General features: G+C 40.6%; 1 protein-coding gene across 1 annotated transcript in view; it reads right to left on the reverse strand.

Moving 5' to 3' along the window:
- The window catches only part of LOC122810706 (fibrillin-1-like), a 532,858-nt gene that overhangs the window by 205,191 nt on the left and 307,780 nt on the right, over window positions 1–19,887 (reverse strand). The window contains exon 26 of the mRNA XM_044082270.1: window positions 14,202–14,396. Within this exon, the coding sequence (XP_043938205.1) occupies window positions 14,202–14,396 (195 nt within the window). The remainder of the gene's footprint in view (window positions 1–14,201; window positions 14,397–19,887) is intronic.

Here is a 19,887-nt window from a genome sequence, read left to right on the forward strand (position 1 = left end):
TTAAGTCTACAAGCCTGTATAACTAATTGTTAAATAGAGCTGATTCTATTTTGCATTCATACATGTTTTGCACAATTGAAATGATCCCTGTGCCTTTGTCTGCTCTCATTTATTCACAGCGTTTTACCATTAGAGAGGGCTTGATTTTCTGTAAGGAATAAACTGAAACATTTGTCAGTGTCCACAAGTCCCTTTCTGCAATGTATTGTGTAATGCTGGTGTGATGACCATGTCCTGGTCCAGCAATCCAGGGGCCCCAATCCTCACCACTAACACCATTGTCTCATAGAAGAGGAAAGGATAACTATAACAAATAGTAAAGTACAATTTCCTTAAGTGCACACAGAGATCACAGTCTGGGGCTGGTTGCTCCCTTGCTCTCCAGGTCCCCAATAAGACTCCCCACTTTAGCAATGTGAGGGTCCAGAAGGCCACTGTCAACCTGGGTCCCCAGGTCCCTGATAACCTCTTCTGTGCTTAGTGGATTGCCACCATATGGTAGCTTGGGGTTACCTTGTTTTTCCCGAAGGGTATGACTATATATTTTTGGCGTTTAACTTCAGGCCATGGCTCTGGCACCAGCTATCTGTTTCCGTGAGTCCTTCTGAAGGATATCAGTGTCCGATGCACTTTCCACTATGGCGCCCAGTTTGCAGTCATCTGCAAACTTTGTCAGCCAAAGTCCTCCCATGTTGGCCTGTACTTCTGAGAAGTAGATGCCAAACAATAGGGGCCAAGGACCGAGCCCTGTGGGACACCACTTGTGACCGGCTTGGAGTCTGACACAGCGCCAGCAACTCTAACCCTGTGGGTTCTGTCCTTAAGCCAGTTTGCAACCCATCTTGTGACATATGGGTTTACATTTAAGCTGGTAAGTTTTCTACAATACCAGTGGGGTATTGTGTCAAAGCCTTTGCAAGGTCAAGGTAGGCTGTATGGACTGCCTTTCCCTCATCAATGGCCTTGGTGACTATTTCAAGAAGTCGACCAAGTTCAAAAGGCATGATCTTCCCTTGACAAAGCCAAACTGGGTCGGGTCCAATGTCTGCAAGTCCCTATATCTTTGTTTATGAGCTCCATTATGATCCTCTCCATAGCTTTGCAGACTAGACTTGTTAAGCTTATGGGGTAATTACCAGGGTCCTGTGAGGCCACCTTTGTGGAGTGGGACCACAGTTGCCGTCGCCACTCCTTGGGCACGTATCCTGTGGTAAGGCTGAGATTAAACAGCTGCCTTATGTGCGGGTTTAATTCCTCATTTAGCTCGTGTAGCACACAGCCGGGACACCATCCGTCCCATTGATGCTGTGTTTTAGCTTTAGAGAGCAGCTTTCACCTGCGCATTTGAGATGTCGGGAGGCTACACTCGGCTGGGATAGTTATCTCTCCTTTAGGGAGAGGGTGAAGTTTGCACTGAACCTGTCTGCCAGTATGTTGGCAATGTCTGTGGGTTCAGTGATTTTTGTATCATTTTGGACTAATTCTGAGCATATCTGTGAGTTTCCACCCAGGTTCCTAACATAGCTGAAAAAGGCCTTATGATTGTCCTTTGAATCCATGGCAATTTTTCTCTCAAAATTGGCCTTAGTTGATTTTATGAGTGCTCGTAATTTTTACTAATAATGATCAGGGGTGACTTCCTTTTATGGATTTTGTTCTATCATGTAATAGCTTTCTCCTCTTATTGTAAAGTTTGTTAATGGCTGGGGTCCACCAGACTGGACGTTTGCCCTTTGTGGAAAGAGTCTTGGTTTTATTTGGGATTGCCTGATCCATGCAGTCCTGGAGGTGTTCATAGAAGGCATTTGTAAGGGCTTCCGCAGCTTGGGTTGTGGTTTCCTCTGACTCAGGGGCCTTGAAGGATACCACACCAGTCTTGAGTAGTGTGAAGTTTGCTTTAGAGAAGTCCTTCACTATGGTTTTTTTTGTTGGGGGTGGGGGGGGGATGTGGATTTCCAGTGAGATTAGTTTATGATCAGATCTCACCAATGAGGGATATACTTCGTGTGGAGCATTTTGTCCCCATGTTTGTGACAATGAGATCTAGTATATTTTCTCCTCGTGAACAGTGACTAGCTGTTCCATGGCATTTGAATTTATGAACTCCAGCAACCGTTGGGGTAGAAAGTTAGGGCTTGAGTAATGTTCCCAGTCTATATTAGGGTAGTTGAAGTCACCCAATATGATGGTGTTTGAGATACATTTATACCCTCCAGTGTCTTCAGGAAGGCTGTGTGGGGTTCCTGAGTTTGAGAGGGTGGCCTGTAGCATGCTACAATTTGTAGAGCAGTTTTGCCTATTGTTAGTTGCACCTGGATGGTTTCGAGCTTCATGCGTTGCCACCAACCTGGAGGTGTGAGTATCCTTTATGAATATGGATACACCCCCTCCTTTTGTGGAGTGGTCCGGGTTTTGGGGCGGGAACGCATGATATGAGGTAAAACCTAATAGTGCCGGGTGCTCTCAGGAGCCTTGAACCAGGTTTCAGTTACAGCACAGACATCGATGTTCTCCATACTGAGAAGGGCCTCGAGTGCGTGCATTTTGAGATTTAGACTTCTGGCATTGAGCAGCATTACCCTCAATTTCTTCTCATTTTTGTTTTCTAGGGTGGTAGGTTTAGAATTTGAGCCTTGCCTAAAAAGGCACTATGGGGTGGCAAGCCTTAGCCAATATCCGGAATCCCAGGGTGACAGGTGCAAGTCCCTTGCGAAGCAGCGTGGCTTGTCAAGCATGTCATCCCAGGCAGACAGACACTGGATCCCCTTTGAATGACACCAGACATTAAGCCAATTGTATGTACATATATATACACATGTATATGTTATATATATTTCCGTTTAAAACATGAAAATACAACAAAAACTACACATTTTAAATGAAAATAGGTAATAATTCTTGGGGATAAATAGCCTTTGCAAAAAATACAATTCAGTGATAAAGATGTAATCATCACTAATTAATAGGGACAGTCAGATAAAGTGTCTTTCAACCAAGTTAACCTTCCTAAAATAAGGATGTTGGCTGCAAAAGTCAAGGAAATTATTCCTATATGTCTTTTCTGAATATTGAAGAGTACATTTGGCCAGTGGTAGAATCTAATGTCATAGTAGTATCTATGAAATTAACAGAGTGTCCACAACCAGAAATGACAAAAAAAAAAAAAAAAAAAAAAAAAAACAATACTATCAGATAATGTCCTCACAAATCAGGAAGCTTCTGTTCTCTACCCTTCCATACAAAAATATATATCATCTATGTAACAATGATAAAAGTTTTTACAACCTTTTATGAACGGTAATGATTCATGTTCCCATGTGCTTAAGACAAGCTTTGCATATGCCGGGGCCATTTTAGACCCCATTGCAACAACATATTCTGAAAGAAACAGCTTGATAAAATGCAAACCCTCTTTATGTGGTATGTTGGTGTATAATGATTCTAAGTCAAGTTTCACTAAGAGGCAGTCCAGTTTAATGTATTTTAAAAGAAATAATTTGCTGAGAAATGCTCAAGAGTCCTTAAGGTAGTATTTTGTACATTGCAGTACTGGGTATAACAAATAATCAATGTATTCAGAGATTTTTTCAATTTTAGCTTTTTTGTTTGAAATAATATGTCAAAACAGTGGGTCAAACTCGTTTTTGCATATTTTAGGAATTTTGAAAATCTTACCTAGTTGTGGGTGAGGGACAGACATAAAATAGAATTCATCTGAAAAAATAATGTTGTCTTTTTCTAGCTGTTGAAGACTTTTGTCAATGCTTGCAAATTGTTTATGAACAAACTTTAAGTCTACAAGCCTGTAAAACTAATTGTTAAATAGAGCTGATTCTATTTTGCATTCATACATGTTTTGCACAATTGAAATGATCCCTGTGCCTTTGTCTGCTCTCATTATTCACAGCGTTTTACCATTAGATAGTTTGGAGAGGGCTTGATTTTCTGTAAGGAATAAACTGAAACATTTGTCAGTGTCATTATTATGGCTAAACTGCCACAAGTCCCTTTCACAGATTTTCATAAATATTTGCAATGTATTGTGTAATGCTGGTGTGATGACCATGTCCTGGTCCAGCAATCCAGGAGCCCCAATCCTCACCACTAACACCAGGGAGGTTGTCTCATAGAAGAGGAAAGGATAACTATAACAAATAGTAAAGTACAATTTCCCTTAAGTGCACACAGAGATCACAGTTTGGGGCTGGTTGCTCCCTTGCTCTCCAGGTCCCCAATAAGACTCCCCACTGGCACAGCTATAGGGTCCAGATCTCAGCCTAGCTGGCAAGCTAACCTTCAGTACCCTCTCTGTCCAACCAGTGCTTCATGTCCTTGCCCAAGAAGCTGACTCACTACACACACACATTTAGAAGAGGTTATGCAACCTCACAGACCCTCCTGGGACAAAGGCTGGCACAAGTTATCCAGCTGTGCCCCTTTACCTAGGCTATATGGTAGTAATTACTGCCACCACCAGCTAATACATATCAGCTACTCAAAGGCCCTTAAAAGGGTGTCCAGTTATTACTGTGCAATATTATTATCCAATGGTAGTATGACTAACAGTCAAGGCTTACTTTAGAGTGGCCTATTATAATAACTTCTATAAATATGCAATGTACTCTAGAGCTTATCTCTACACAAAGCAGCCACAGGTAGAAGGATTTAAAAATATTTAATAATAAATAATTAAAACACGAGACAAAACTACTACACTACAGAGATATCTAAGAGTTGAGAGATAACAACGAAACTTAAAATAATACAGTAGGACAGGTCTGATTTCAAAGAAAAATACCTAATTAATCTTTACTAGGTTTAACTATTCCTACAAGAAATCACAGTGCTAAAACTTACATGTGAGCATAAGGCAGAGTGCTGATAAGTTGGATATCCAAAGTCAAAATACTTTTAGTCTCTTGTGAGAAATCTTATTTAAACATTACTAACAAACATGTCTCTAAGGCCCTCCCCAAATAACATCATTTTTGACACTTAGGTTTTCACAGTATTCATATTGCATCATCTTAACACCTAGTCTGAGTTTTCAGGCCACAAACTACATTATTTAGCAATCTCACACCTACTCAGAAACTTGCAACAATACAAGACATTTCACATATACATTCTAGCAGAAACTAGAGCAATAAAGCACCTTCCACATCTAAATTTTGGTCATAAACTTTAGCCTTAAAACAATGGGCATGAACACTTCATCCAGCCACAGTGGAGCCGAATTGTAAAACATTAAAGAGATTCATAAGATCTTTTCAACTTACAAAGACACATTTGAAATACTTGGCTTGGTTTTCCTTACAGCAAATGGCAATTTTGCAACAATCTTGGAGTTCACATTTTACAGTGTTTTCTTACATATAAAAACACAAGCCTGTATTTTACATTTATTTATACAGTTGATAGAATTATATATCAAATTCTATTTGACTAGGCTGGCAGCCTTTGCCCATCTCTCCCCAATCGTGACATCTCTTCCCCCCCGGGGAACGCAAGCAAGTTTTTCAAGTGCCCCTTAAGAAACATTGCTTGAGAGTGTCAGGTCTACCTGGGTGTACCTCACCCCATTCCCTGTCTTGAGAGCCCATCTGCATTGGCATTGCTACTCCCACTGCAGTGCAGCACTGACATATCATATGTTTGCAACCCCAGACTCCATCTTCGCAACTTGGTATTTTGCTGACTGGCTCTGCTTAACCATGTTAGAGGGTTGTGATCTGTCATCACAGTGAATTTTCTTCCATACAGATAAGGCTGAAGTTTTTGTAGTGCCCACAATATGGTTAGACATTCCTTTTCTACTGCTGCATAGCATTCCTCCCTGGGTTGGAGCCTACAACTGAGATAAACCACTGGGTGCTCTTCTCCCTCTGAAGAAATCAGGCTAAGTACAGCCCCAACCCATAGTTTGAAACACTCACCTGCACAACAAAGTCTTTGCTGTAGTCTGGACTGGCTAACAAAGGGGGTCCTCCCAAAGCTTCCTTAAGCTTCTGAAATGCCTGCTTACATGCTGTGGTCCACACTACCTTATCTGGCCTGTTCTTTCTTGTCAGGTCTGTGAGGGGAGCAGCTATGGTACTATAATTGGGAATGAACTTTCTGTAGTACCCTGCTGTCACCAAGAATGCCCTCACCTGCGTTATGGTAACAGGTGCAGGCCATGCCTGAATAGCTTCCACTTTGGCAGGTTCTGGGCTTATCTTACCACTCCCCACTCTATGTCCTAGACAGGAGACCTCTGCCATACCCACTTGACATTTGCTTGGCTTAATGGTCAGCCCTGCACTCTGTAGTCTGCCCAGCACCTCTCTGACATGCTGAAGGTGCTCTTGCCAGGAATAGCTGTAGATAGCAATATCATCCACGTAAGCAAGGGCAAACCCTCCTGCTCCTGCGAAGATATGATCTACCAGCCTCTGGAAAGTAGCTAGGGCATTCTTCATCTCAAAGGGCATCTTTGTGAACTCATACAAGCCAAAAGGAGTCACAAAGGCTGACTTCTCTCTAGCACTGGGAGTCAAGGGCACCTGCCACTAACCCTTGGTAAGATCAATGATTGTAAGATACTTAGCCCCACCCAGCTGCTCTAGGGCCTCATCTGTCCTAGGAATGGGATAAGCATCTGACTCTGTGGGACTATTTAATTTCCTGTAATCCACACAGAACCTGGTGCTGCCATCCTTCTTTAGCATCAACACCACTGGTGAGGCCCAAGGACTGTTGGACTCTTGAATCACCCCTAGTTCCAACATCTCCTGTACCTCTTCCTTCAGAGTCTGACTCTCTCAGGCACCCTATAAGGGGCCTGCCTGATAGGCCTTTGGGGTCCTGTATCGATCTGGTGCTGCACCAGGTGGGTGCTCCCTGGTTTCCTGGTGAACATGCCCCCAAACTCCTGCAACACTGCTCAGATTTCTTGAACCTGTGTAGGAGATAGCTACTGGGACATTGCTACCCCTTCCACCGAGGTGTCAGCCCAAGCCTCACTGAAGAGATCAGTCCCCAGATCTTCCTCAACCTCCTCCTGTAATCCACTGCAAATGATCAGCACAAGGGCCTCCCTATCATGGTAAGGTTTCATCATGTTAACATGGTACAATTTGTGCCCCTGCCATCTGCCTAGCATTTCCACCATGTACTTAACATCACTTACTTTTCTTACCATCTTGTAGGGTCCCTCCCAAGCTGCCTGCAACTTGTTGTGTCTGACAGGAATAAGAACCATTACCTGCTGCCCTACAGCATGCTCTCTAGCTCGAGCATTCCTGTCATACCACACCGTTTTCTGTTGTTGGGCTTCTGCCAGGTTCTCCAGGGCTAAGCCCTTGAGTTCCCTGAGCCCTGTCCTGAGATTCAGGATATATGCCACAACAGACTCCTTGTGAGACTCATACTCACCTTCCCACTTACCCCGAATTAAATCTAGAGGTCCGCTCACCCTATGCCCATACAGCAACTCAAAGGGTGAAAAAACTGTGGATTCCTGGGGAAACTCTCTGTAAGCAAACAACAGATGGGGCAAATATTTGTCCCACTCCCACTTAAACTGATCTGCAAATGCCTGTAGCATGGACTTGATTATAGAGTTTAATCCCTCAACAAGACCATTACTCTGGGGATGGTAGGGGGTGGTCTTCATGTGCTTCACCCCACAGGACTTCCACAGACAAGCCAGCAGGTCTGACATAAAATTGGCACCTCTGTCAGACAGTATTTCCTTTGGGAAACCTACCTTGCTGAAAATCTCCAGCAAAGCATTTGCCACCTTCTCTGCCTCAATGGAGGGCAAAGCCACTGCCTCAGAGTATTGTGTAGCATAATCTACAATCACTAGGATATACTTTTTCCCTGTGAACTTGGGGTACGTAGAGGACCAACAGTGTCCATAGCTACCTTCTGAAATGTCTCCTCAATCACAGGGAAAGGCATCAAAGGAGCTCTCACCTTGTTTCCTGCCTTGCCTACCTTTTGGCACTGCTCACAGGTCCTGCAGTACCCTGTTACATATCTGGAAATTCCAGGCCAATAGAAGTTTTGCATAACAGGCCTCTTCATATGTTTTATGCCGATATGACCTGCAAAGGGAATATCATGGGCTATGGCTAAAAGGCCAGATGGTAAGCTCTAGGCACTGCCAACTGCTGTACTCTCCCACCTTCTAGCCCTCCCTCAGGGGTACACTCTCTGTACAGTAATCCTTTGTTCCAGTATACAGATTCCCCCTTCCCTTGAGAATCAGGTGCCTCCTAGCTACCTGCCTCAGGCCTTGCAATGTACGGTCTGAGAGCTGAGCTTGTCTCAACTCTCTTTTTGTAACTCTTCCCAGCTCCCCTTCCACAGGAAGTCTGGCATCCTCTGACAGCAGTGCCTCACTGTCAGCCTGGGTACTACTACTCACCTCTACCTTTGCAGTCACTCTGTCCAAGGGAACATCATTACCCACAAGCAGCTGTGGCTCACATTCAGTCTCACTGCTACAATGCAGCTCCCTCCCTGAAGTAACCACCTCAGCAGTCCTGGCTGCAAGAATGTAGTCTGTCTCCCCCAGGCTACCAGACGCACATGCTTGTCTTCTAGCCTCACTGCATATAACTGCATTAGTACATAGTGCTGCCTCTTCCAAATCCTTCCCTCTCAGGACATCTGCAGGATGGTAGTTCCATACCCCTGTTGTCTCAAGACAACTCACTGTTGGCATTTTGTCTTTCCCACTTACTGGCTCTTTCACCTTTTGTTCCCCACCTTGCCTCTGTGGACATCTGTATGCCACATGGCCTCATTGTTTGCATTCAAAACATTTAACCCTAGCCCCTGGATGTATTCTGGAATAGTGGCTTCCCTTGCTACTGGCGGACTTTGTTGGGGCAGTCTGTGATGCCCACCATGGGTTCCCTTAGTCCCATGAGCAGTACTGGGGGTCCCTTTACTGTGCAGGGCTTCCCTGCTTGCTAGGTATAGGTCTCTGTTTCTTCCCCAACTCCTCTGAAGTAGCACATTGTTTATCAGCTAACCAGATCCTCATGTCCTCAGGCCAAGTACTAAGGGCTTGTTTCCTTATCAAAAGGTCTGCCAGCCCATCAGAAGTGGTGACCTGACATTCACTCACCCAGTTATGAAAATAAGTGCTCAGTTCAACAACATCTTCACATACATTTTCATCTGCCTTGCGTCTATGCTCACAAAACTTTTTCCTATACATTGTAATAAATGTCTTTTTACAGCAGTATAATCAAAACAGTCAGTGTCATGCATTTTTTGCTAAAGAAGTTACAGCTTTACCATGGAGTAAGGGGGGGTCAGGAACCATACCCAGAGCCCTTGGTCAACTTCATACTGTTTACATACCCGCTCAAACATATGAATGAAGCTATCAAAATTATCCCCCCCTCTTTAAACTGTGGAAGAAATTTACTGACCTTTTGTGCTTCTGAGGTCTGGTTATTCCCTTCCCCATTACCTCCATGACTCTGGCGAAGTGTCAGCATTTCCCTCTCATGCCTCCTCTGCCACTCATTTTCCTCAGTTTGTAGACTCCTCATTTTCTCATCTGCTTCTAGTTCCATACGCCTGGCCTCCAACTCAAGTCTCTTTAGCTCCAGCTGGATTTTTAAGTCCACTGCAGAAAGGTTGAGCTGTCCATTCTCCGAGGATATTGTATCTCCACTGTCAGTCTGATTGTCCACCAGGCTGCTGTTTTCTGATGCAGCTGTAACCAAGGCTGCAATCAGGTCTGCTTTAGTCAGATTTCCATGCACCAGTCCCCTAGCCTGGCACATCTCCACCAACTGGCTCCTTGTCAGCTTTCTATACTCTTCTGCTGACATGCTGCCTGCTCACTCTGACTAACACTAAGCTAACAAAAGAAATAAAACAATTGTGATCTGGACTCTGACTATACATATGAGTGGCTGTTTTAGAGTACAAAACACTTCTAGAGATCACTGTACATAAGCTACAGTAATTCCCTCTACCCACACCACTACAAGCCAATTAGTATGTGAAGTAGATCCCACCACTGTCAAACACTTGTGATGACCATGCCCTGGCCCAGCAATCCAGGAGCCTCAATGCTCACCACTAACACCAGAGAGGTTGTCTCATAGAAGGAGGAAGGATAACTAATACACACAGTAAAGTACAATTTCCCTTAAGTGCACACAGAGATCACAGTCATTCTGGGGATGGTTGCTCCCTTGCTTTCCAGGCCCCAAAAAGACTCCCCACTGGCACAGCTATAGGGTCCAGATCTCAGCCTAGCTGGTAAGCTAACCTCCAGTACCCTCTCTGTCCAACCAGTGCTTTGTGTCCCTGCCCAGATAGCTGACACACCACACACACATTTTGAGAAGAGGTTATACAACCTCACAGACCCTCATGGGTCAAAGGCTGGCACAGGTTCCCCAGCTGTGCCCCTTTACCCAGGCTATACGGTAGTAATTACTGCTACCACCAGCTAAGAAATATCAGCTACTCAAAGGCCCCTAAAAGGGTGTCCAGTTATTACTGTGCAATATTATTATCCAATGGTAATATGACTAACAGTCAAGGCTTACTTTAGAGTGGTGTATTACAATAACGTCTATAAATATGCAATGTACTCTAGAGCTTATCTCTACACAAAGCAGCCACAGGTAGAAGGCTTTAAAAATATTTAATAATCAATAATTAAAACATAAGACAAAACTACTATACCACAGAGATATCTAAGAGTTCAGAGATCACACAGAAACTTAAAATAATACAGTAGGACAGGTCTGATTTCAAAGAAAAATACCTAATTAATCTTTACTAGCTTTAACTATTCCTACAAGAAATCACAGTGCTAAAACTTACATGTGAGCATAAAGCAGAGTGCGAATAAGGTGGATATCCAAAGTCAAAATACTTTTAGTCTCTTGTGAGAAATCGTATTTAAACATTACTAACAAACATGTCTCTAAGGCCCTACCCAAATTACATCATCTTTGACACTTAGGTTTTCCCAGTATTCATATTACATCATCGTAACACCTGGTCTGAGTTCTCAGGCCACAAACTGCATTATTTAGCGATCTCACACCTACTCAGAAACTTACAACAATACAAGGCATTTCGCATATACATTCTAGCAGAAACTAGAGCAATAAAGCACCTTCCACATCTAAATTCTGGTAATAAACTTTAGCCTTAAAACAATGGGCATGAAACCTTCATCCAGCCGCACTGGAGCTGAATTGTAAAACATTAAAGAGATTCATAAGATCTTTTCAACTTAAAAAGACACATTTGAAATACTTGGCTAGGTTTTCCTTACAGCAGATAGCAATGTTGCAACAATCTTCGAGTTCACATTTTACAGTGCTTTCTTACATTTAAAAACACAAGTCTGTATTTTACATTTATTTATACAGTTGATAGAATTATGTATCAAATTCTATTTGACTAGGCTGGCAACCTTCACCCATCTCTCCCCAATCGTCACAGCTAGGTTGAAGCAGCTTCTTTTCTTTAGTTGTGGTAAAGTAGACTGTACATCCTGTGTAACTGATACATCCTTAGTAACTGTTACTTCATTTTCATTTGTAGAAGTGTCATTATTGAATAGCAAATTTAGATATAGCTTCCTAACAAACAAGCGTAAATCTAATAGAAAGTCTAAAAAGCCATGCTCTTTGTGAGGGGATGAAGAAGAAGTCCCTATTTAAAGCTTTATTATGTACAGGAGAAAACTGTCTCTTTGTGAGACTGAAAAGTGCACATTAATTTTCTTTAATTTATCTTTAATTTATCTTCAAATTTGGATGAAGGTCTTTGCATCATTAAAGGATGAAACCAATTATTACCAGTTCCATCTAGTGTGTATTTTAATACCAGTTCCATCTAGTATGTCTTTTTTTTATTTTTGCAGCAGTGAGTTTGTTTTAGATATATATATATATATATATATACATATATATATATATATATATATATATATATATATATATATATATATATATATATATATATATATATATATATATATATATATATATATATATATCAATGCTTTATGCAGTATGTATGATCAAATGTAGTTAATGTTGAATGCAAATACTGGCTTTAAGAAGTTCAGAAGTACATGATATCAAATGCCTTAAATATCCACCAACTAAAGGTTGAGAAAGGAAAGCTTTTTCCTCCTCTGATCTTCACACTAAACCACCCCCCATAACACCAGCCTCAAATTCATTGGAATAGTGACAGTGTTACGGGAAGTTGTTTTTTTTTCCTCCAAGTAAGGTAAGGTGTAGAAATAGGGTTGGGGGAAGGGTCAGCATTAGAGGTAGGGAAAGTACCCATTACTTGGGTGGTGCAGGTGGGCAGAACTCTGAGATCCTCATATCTGCAAAACAAAGAGCATGAGAATTACCCATTCTAAAGACTTAAACCTTGCCTGTGATATAAACAGGAACTGCTGGAGAGACAGTTACGTATTTCAAAGACTACCCCTTCTCTGGAAGAGGCTCCACATCCATTTGAAGCAGAGCTCCTCTCCAGCCCAACTCAAGTGTAACTTGGACAATTGGACTGGGATGCATGGTTAGGCTTAAAAAGGCCCCAGTGGTCATTAGCCTAGTACATACCTATGAACTTACTTACACACACACACACACATATTTATATATATATATATATATATATATATATATATATATATATATATATATATATATATATATATACATCTGTGCTAACATGGTGGCCACTTTCACCATTGAAACTGATATCCTCCATAACTTTAAGTGATATTAAATGTTTCAGATCAACATTTTCTTGCTAGGTTGTTTAAGTATTGTTTTCCAAAAGTAAAACTATGAATAGATATTACTTTAAACAAACATTCTCCCTGAAGAGTTGGTCAAGGAGATAGGGAGGAGCAGAACATGTGCCAGCTTAAATATCCATGGATGTGTATGAGGGTCTAAAGCTATGGACTAGCAGTGATTTGTGCAGACCGATAACACTAGTCCAGAGGAGTGAGAATTTGTAGTACACACTGGGAATTGATGTGGGACAGATAGCATTGCATACTGTAAAAGCTCTTTGCAGCTGTCAAGATGGTACCATACTGAGAAACCATATTCTTCTATTCACAAAATACCTTGACTCATATGATGCTTTTCCTCCTGTTTGCTGCCCTGGTCTGAAAAAGTAAATATGGTGGGTGTCAAGGCAGATGAACCAATTGACTGAGGAGGGGTTCATTGACTAGACTGATGGCAAACAGCTGGGGTGGGAACCAAATGCAACCATGTCCCGCACAGACAATGTCATTAAGTAAATGTCCAAAAATATCCTTGTTCCGACAGCCTCCAAGTTATTTGTATGCAAAATATAAGGTCTAAAAACTACCAGAAAAACGATCAGCTAGGTTTTTTTAAGATCTCACAGGTCAGTAACCTGGTATATAAAAAAAACATGCACACTACTATTATATACAATGTATAGTATATAGTATATAATCTAGGATATAAAACATATAAAAGCCATTTTCTGTAAACAGACCTATATAGAATAACAGTGTTGGTTTTCTGCAGTCCCATGCTTTGGATTATGCCCTTTTTTTCCTCACTAAATATGCTGAATTTTATAGGTCATGGTGACTGCTGGCCAACACTTATATTTTGAGGTATTGAATTCTTCATCCTTTGCATGGGTGATGCACATATTTACCATTCCTTGAACCTTCCTAATCAACCTGGGGGAATCCATCTTAGTCTGGCACCTTTACTGATTTATTTTTCCTCGTGACTTTTGATACAGAAATGTGCCAGACTGACTCTGGAAATGTCAAATGTCTCAACACGATAACTATTTGCCCCAAGACCATTCAATCTTTGTGTGTTCATTTTTCTCTATTTAAGCAGGCTGTGCTTAACATATAACTTGACTAATATTCCCCTCTTCCTCTGCTGTGCTGGTCTGCCCTTGAGCACTTCACAGTTTAAAGTCTACTTAATGTAGACTGCTACCACTCACCCCATCTATCTTTCTGTCTACTTAATCAACTAATAGCCTGACATCAACATATCCTGTTCCCTTTTATCACCATAGGTAATGTGCAAACATTTAAAGCATAGCACATTCTCAGTTTTTGTCAATAAATGGTTCAATGTATTTAATACTTGGCAAGAGAAAATTCTGATGATGAATACTTGTACCTCATATCTGGCTTGGAAGATACCAACAAGGAAAATGCCATCCACTGCAAGCAGGCAGATACAAAGGTTGATGTACAATGTCGTACTCGCATTTTGAATAGAATGACACAGCCAAAATGTCACAATGGAAAGAGTCAAGCAGATGACAGAGATGGTAAGTCCAATGACTGAAATTATTCTTAGTAGCTTCTCATCCTGAAATCAACAAAAATATAAATATCCATGAACAATTATGTTGCATACAACCAAACTGTACTGATACCATACCTACTCAGCTTCAGATACATAAGTGATAAAAAGGTGATTAAAACATGCAGAATCAAAGATTTACATGCCTGACAACTTTGAATATTGTCTGAAATTGGTATAATTCAATATGTATTCCTTATGAATTTAACACAATTTTCTTCATGAAATGTAATATGCATAACCCTTACATAAGTATGATTTTTAAAGACTCCATAACTTTATTTCTATAGGTAGCACAGTCTTTTATCATGACATGATGTGATAATCCACATTATACATGCATGTACAACCTACCTAGAGAAGGTAATATGGTATAACTCGTCTAAACAATATGTTTTCTGCAGCTACCAACTCAAAGCTATATCCCTCATCTCACTGGTCACTCACTTCAATGAGTCCATTGAGAGCACTACTGGATTGTTTTTCATTTTTGTTTGCAACTAGTTCAGGCAGTGCATTACATCTTCCACCACTTTCTCCATGAGAATGTATTTTGTTTTATACATTTAAAACTCCCCTTCCAGCTGCAGGTTGTGTCCTTTACTTCCATCTATCATTTCTCTTCAGTTTAGTCTCAAGCTAGATACATTTATCAACTTGTGCACCGAAAACAAGTCCTCCTTTTTCCTCCTAGAATTTTGTGACTATAACCCTAAGCTGCCCAACCTTTTCTCATATATTTTTCCATCTAATTCTCTAGCCATTCTTGGTAGCATCTTCCTGTAGCTTAAATAGTTCTGACTCCCCCTCTCTGCATAGTGTCAAGAAATTAATAACTCAATTAGTAGGAAAACAAAAGTGACAGACAAACCTAACAAATGTCATCGTCTTAGTAAAATGAGGAATGAAGCATGCAGTTCCATATTTGTATATGTTGAATTCCATCTAAACATAATTCTTAGAGAACTTCTGTTAATATTAATTACCCAGTTATCCAATCTGTATTATTCTGAACCAGCTATTTTAGACAACCATACCTGCTTGCCAGGCAGGTATAATATGCTCAGAGGCTTTCAGATCTCTTTTTCAATAGTTCATTTCTCATTTTTGTCAAATTCCTATTGAAACAGCTTGACATGTGTGCTTGATTTTAGGTTGTCCAGTTGATTTTCAGTAAATAATTTAGTCCTCTCGAAAAAATGTGCTGTTAGTGTTAGTAGTCATAAGATAAGTTAAGAAGAAGAATCTCAAAATTACAATCATATCCTACTTTGAATCAAGCAGCTCAATGGGAAATAGCAGCAGTAAACTCCATTGAGATGTTGGGGTGCTTCTTCCTGACAAGATAATAGCTGAAAAGCATAGATTTGAAAATGTCAAATTCAAAACCGAAAATAGCAGATATTCATTCTAATAAGACCACAGCTGAAAAGCATTGATCAGAAAATGTCAAATTCACAAAAGACACATGGCAAAGTGGAATATCAGGACAGAATCTCTACAATCGTCTAGTGGAGGGCAAATAGTGCCTCTGAAATTACCCTTCCCCTTTCAATGGTATAACTCTAAGGTCACAAAGCCTTGTAGAAAAGTCAGATACTTGGAGCAGAACATATTACTTTTTGCTGAGGTTAAGGAACGTCAAATGTACAATAATAAATTCAGGTAGTTTGGGGTGTACTATTCCACAATGAGGTACACTGGGTCTGCACCCCATGCAGCAAAAGTAGTTCTTAATTTACATTATTGTTATTATTAATTATTATTATTATTATTATTATTATTATTATTATTATTTATAGTTTTCAGCATCATCCTCAGCAGTTAGAACCTCTAGATGTTCCTAGATAAGAGACTAGAACCTAGAGATCATGAGACACTAAACTCATCCAGCCTTTTCCATCTACTATACAGACTCAATGGAATGCCAAGTTACCAGCTAAATAAAAAAAGGACAGAGGAGGAAAATAGAGACATGACTGGAATCTAGAAGAGAGCTAATCAGTACAGATATATTGGAGCACAAGATGTATGACAGAACCCCAGAGCATTCTGCAAATGCTAATAGTACAATGCAAGTCTGTGAAAATTTTAATTTTCTCAAACAATATATGCAATGGAGAAGAAGTATATGTGGAACATTACAGAGCAGTAACCTGTTAGGAGTAGTCATAAGATGAGTTAAGAAGAGGAATTTACAGTCACTCTTCCAACTGTCAAAAACTGATTTTGAGGACAGATAGGGCATTACTATGATCTCCATTTATTCTGCTAACAGTTTGAAATGTCAAGACCCGTTATAGGGAGAATGTTGAAACTAAAGGGCTGAATATCTGGACTTACATATACCAAGTATGATATTGCCATTTCTTGGAATATTCTCCTTTCTCTAAAGTATGGCAATCTCAGACTTGGTATGTATAAGTTTTAGAGTGTGTGTGTGTGTGTGTGTGTGTGTGTGTGTGTGTGTGTGTGTGTGTGTGTGTGTGTGTGTGTGTGTGTGCGCGTGTGGAGGCTTTCCCTCCACATGGGGGTTGTAGGGAAGCTGACCTCCTGCAAAAAAGAAGTTAATAGGAGAAGAGTGAGGTTCAATATTTGCTCTTCTACTGCATTTTCAGTCTTTTTTTCCCATATTTTCAGCAAATGGCATTTTGAATGCCAACATTTCAATAGGGAGTCATTTATTCTACAATCATGGAATGCAATAAGTTAAAAATCTATCTCATTAACAATGCAGTTGAACTTAAGAAGGATGTCTTTGGTGTGAATGTTAGACTGTAGGTTCATCAAAGGTGAGAGAGGTCAAAAAGGGTAGGATCTTTCAAAGCCCAGAAGGCCAAAGGTCACATCTCAGACACTAGTAGAAGACAGGTTAGAGGAAATAGCTTTTATTCTTTCAGTGCAGCTAAGGTTGTCTGATCCAAAAATATTACTGGTGAAAAATCTTAGGGGTTCTTTCAAGCTGAAGATGCTTTGTTAAGTGCATTCCAAAAGGAGCACTGTACACCAAGATATATCTCATTAGTAAAGAATAGACTATTACCAAGAATCTTTATAACCTATAGGTAATACTGCTACAGATTGCTTGTGCAAGGTAGAAAGATTTTCTAACCACAGTTTTGCTGGTTTAATGGTTTTCTGAGCATGTAAAAAGATGTCATATTTGCAAGAGGATATTCTCACAGCTTCCAAGTTCAACAGCTGTAAATCCCTTTTCTGCCATCCCCTTGTGGTTTACAATATAAGGATCTGTAAGCATGGATATGCACTTTCTTACTGTCTCTGCATCCAGTTTGGTTGATATTGGCATCCTGAGATAATTTAGCAATTGCCTAATGTTACTGAGAACCACCTAACTCTTACACAAACTGATAACAGTAGCGAGAGATGCAGTTACACAGTGTCACTGGAGGTATGCCTCTCACACAGAAGCATTTATGATACTAGACAGGTTGTCAGAAAGGCAGACAGACACACACACATGCAAACACACACAACACACACACGCACACACGCACACACGCACACACGCACACACACACACACACACACACACACACACACACACACACACACACACACACACACACACACACACACACACACACACACACACACACACAAGCACAAATATGCCCATGCACACGCAGACACTACATGTACACACAGACACACATGCACACACACACACACACACACACACACACACACACACACACACACACACACACACACACACACACACACACACGCACACACGCACACACGCACACACACGCACACACACACACACACACACACACACACACAACCCATGTTATGGACCATATGCGTACACAGACTCACATATGCTGAGGCTCTTAAGTAAAATCTTCCTAAAACCCAAAGGCCTCCCAGACATTGTACTTACAATAAGTATCTTCAGCCACCTCAAAAGCACTCTACCAAAGCAAAACCTCCCATGAAATTTACAGTCACATCTCACAGTATCTCAGATTCTAAGCCCATAACACAAAGCACCCCACAATTCAATATTTTGTTCATAAGAGACTCCATTATGAGACACACAGATGTCCCACTCATCAGACTGAGTAAGGAGGGAGTTATGGTCAGTTGCCTTTCAGGGGTTGGGGATAAGCCAGATCACACATGCACTCAGGTTATTCAACCACAAGTACCAGTATGATTCAGTCATAGTCCATGTGGGTATAAATTACCTGAGGTGCACCTCTGATATATATGAAATGAGACATGATGGAGCTCTTGGACGCTGTGTCCTAGGCCAGTATGAGTCTAGCATAGAGTAGCATTATACCTTCTCCAAGAATGATGCCACAGTATTAATAGCAGATAATTGACTTTAATAACTGGATTAGTTTTTGATGCCATTCAAGAGATACACTATTTATCAGCCTGGGAGGATATGGTTGACACACCATGCCATACCTCTCAACTGTGCAGATTTTTGCAGAATGTCCAGATTTTTCCCTCATATTTTTGGTCCATTTTTAATAAAATTGTGCTTTTTCTGGCAAATTAGTGGCAAATCAATAAAGACTGATGTTAGAAAATAATGATGAACATTTGAGTTTCAGATTTCATACATACTCTTCAGAAAATTCATGCTAATGCACAAACTGTTGTTCCATCAACTTTCTAAGTTTGTAAGAACAATATTTAAACTTGTCCCTATTTTGGGGCCTTTGTCCCACTTTTATTTATGGCTTTTTCCAGATTTCCTACAATAAGAGGATGAGAGTTATGCATGGTGCTTTACCAGGGATGGTCTGCACCCATCCCCTCTAGGCCTTTGAATATTGGCTAAAACCTTGTTCACCCTCATAGTGCCTTTTTTATGCATAGCTAACCTGATAAACCTTTCAAAAAAGCAAAACTACCTCAATAAATTCTAAGGGTGTTAAATGCCAGGAGTCTAAACAAGAAACTCCTCCTGCAAGCTCTACTCACCCATCAAGAATGTAAACATCTATGCAGTTACTGAGACATAGTTTTTATCCACAGAAAGCACTCCAGCAGTGCAAGCATACCTCTCAACCTCTAAGTGCAAAAAATCTAGACACAGTAAAACATAGTGGAAGGGCAAAGGTTAGAAATTAGAGACAAATTTTAAATATTGCTCTTATAAAGGCAGGAAGTTTATAAAAATAACAGGTTTTGCATTACCATCAATTTCTGAAGGATATGAAGTCTGAATATCAAATGTATGCAATTTAATAACTTCACTCCTTGGTGATTTGCCAGAAAACTGAAGATTATTTGAAGGAACAAATGAGGCAAAAATCTGAATATTCTGAGAAAATCTGGGCAGTTGACAGGTATGAGTGCAGGGCTATAATACCTTCCAAACATTTAGACTAGCTACTGCACAAAAAGAGACAAAAAGCAGAGGTATCTCAATTTACATCAAAAACAAACATACCTTAAGTCTGGTAAAATGATACGATGCACTTGAGCATCTCCATTTTCAGATTACCAT

This window comes from Protopterus annectens, chromosome 9.part0 (genome assembly GCF_019279795.1).
Source record: "Protopterus annectens isolate FY-2018-M chromosome 9.part0, PAN1.0, whole genome shotgun sequence".
NCBI lineage: Eukaryota > Metazoa > Chordata > Ceratodontiformes > Protopteridae > Protopterus > Protopterus annectens.